General features: G+C 29.5%; 1 protein-coding gene across 3 annotated transcripts in view; it reads right to left on the reverse strand.

The window, feature by feature from the left end:
• The window catches only part of LOC108689080 (heterogeneous nuclear ribonucleoprotein 27C), a 44,208-nt gene that overhangs the window by 35,376 nt on the left and 6,734 nt on the right, over positions 1-2,098 (reverse strand). For all 3 annotated transcript variants that reach the window (XM_018195685.1, XM_018195686.1, XM_018195684.1), the window contains exon 5: positions 1,394-1,784. In XM_018195685.1, coding sequence (XP_018051174.1) covers positions 1,394-1,784 — 391 coding nt within the window. The remainder of the gene's footprint in view (positions 1-1,393; positions 1,785-2,098) is intronic.

Genomic DNA, 2,098 nt, shown 5'->3' on the forward strand with positions numbered 1-2,098 from the left:
GTGTGTGTGTAATGTAGAGCGTCCCAAAATTCGCGAATTAAAATACCATAAGATGAAAATTTTAAAAAAACTAAGTAAAAAAATTATTTGTAATTTTTATTTTAAGCAATAATGGAATAATAAAGTTTATAAATATAGCCAATTACAGACAATGTTTAGACGAACTACGTTTAAACGCTGAAGTGAGCTTACTAAACTACTGCACACACGATTCTTGGACAGGTGGTCATGTACACGTTGTCCGTAATTGATCATATTTAAAGCCTTATTATTTCACAAATTATTGCTTAAAATAAAAACTTACAATTTTTACTTAATTTTTTTGAAAATTTTCTTGTTGTAGTATTTTGAGTATCACAAATTTTGAGATCCTGTATAAATATATGTAGTATATCATACTGTATACACGTATGTATATCACATTCCTATACATATATGACAGATTTTTGTTATATTTACATTATTAGATCTAAAAAAATTAAAAATTAAGGAAAATAAATTATTTCTAAGAATATTTATAAAATTAATATTCTCTCTTTTTACATTATATTGAAGTTACAATCTGCTTTCTATATAATAATAATAAACAAAACATACAAGTCTGGGTTGACATAATTACTTTTTGTTTTAACTTTCTTTACATTAAAACCTCTTATATTTTTTTTTAAATCTTTCTGAAAATCTCCAGGGGGCACCATAAAAGTAGATCGATTATATTGTGATTTATAGATTTCTTATGTTATATTTTTCTGTGTCTTCCTTTAATCTCTCTAAGTAGGATGGAATGGGATAGGAGTAGGATTAAAGTTGATATTTATTTAAGTAAAATTTGATTGCTACCTAAAATACACTATAAACGAAGTTGATACTTTAGCAAGACTTCAATAATTTTAGACAAATTATTCTGGTTAAATACTTTCTAATGCATGATGATGTAAGTGCATGTATAAATGTTAACAATATTTTTATAAAATTTATTTTTCCAGTACATTAATTATATCAACATCGTTCACCATCATGTACCCTGTACAAATAATATGATACAGTAATCCATTCGATAACTTGTCAATTTCTATTGCTCAATAATAAATTTTTCTTAAAAAATTTCTTCAATTTTGCTAGTTAAATATCAGTTAATAGTTTTCATTAACAATATAATTAATAAAAGATTGATAAGAGAGAAAGAATACTTTTTTTATGTATAATGCCAAATTTTTTTCACATTTGCATACTTCAGTAAATAAGTTATTAATATTGAGCAAAATCTGTTAAATCTGTTACATTAAAACTGTCTCATACTATGTCGCAATCGATTGAATCAAGATCTCGATTGATATTTACTAATAAACAGTGGATAGAAAATGTAACTTTTCGGAATTATATCCGAACTCACCATAACTTCCATAACCTTGGGTAGCTGCAGCAGGTTGAACATTATAGCTACTACCCCATTGATGCGGTGGCGGCGGCGGGATTTGTTGCTGCTGGGGCGGTCCTGGTGGTGCGCCCCAACCCTGAGCATTATACTGGGTGCTATATCCTGCATATCCACCAGTTTGAGGACTAGTACCCCAACCCTGATATTGTTGCATCATATTACCAGGCGGACCCATGGGTCCACCCATCATGGGTCCACCCATCTGACCATTTGGTCCACCCATAGGCCCCATATTTCCGGCCATTCCCATCGGCGGACCACCTTGCTGAGGTGGACCCCATTGACCTTGATGACTATCGTTCATTTTGCTCGATGAGTCTCGCGGTTCGGCTCTTTTAATTTCAACCTGAAATAAACAGATATCACACAAATGTATATTATTCTCTTCTTTTAACAAAAATAATAAAGTTTCATATTTATATCAATTATTAAATTAATTTTTGGAAAAAAATGATATAGGAATTTATCATCTACAATTACTTTTATACAAATTATTGCATATTTTAGAGTAACACTCTGATACTCTCACGATTCTTTGATACTCTGCACTAACGCTTGTGCTATATAAAAATAATATTTAACTCTAATTATAAAATAGAGATTCATTGATTCACTTATTGTAAACGAACACATTTTAATGTAATTACTTATATATAAATA

The sequence above is a fragment of the Atta colombica genome, unplaced genomic scaffold (assembly GCF_001594045.1).
Source record: "Atta colombica isolate Treedump-2 unplaced genomic scaffold, Acol1.0 scaffold254, whole genome shotgun sequence".
NCBI lineage: Eukaryota > Metazoa > Arthropoda > Insecta > Hymenoptera > Formicidae > Atta > Atta colombica.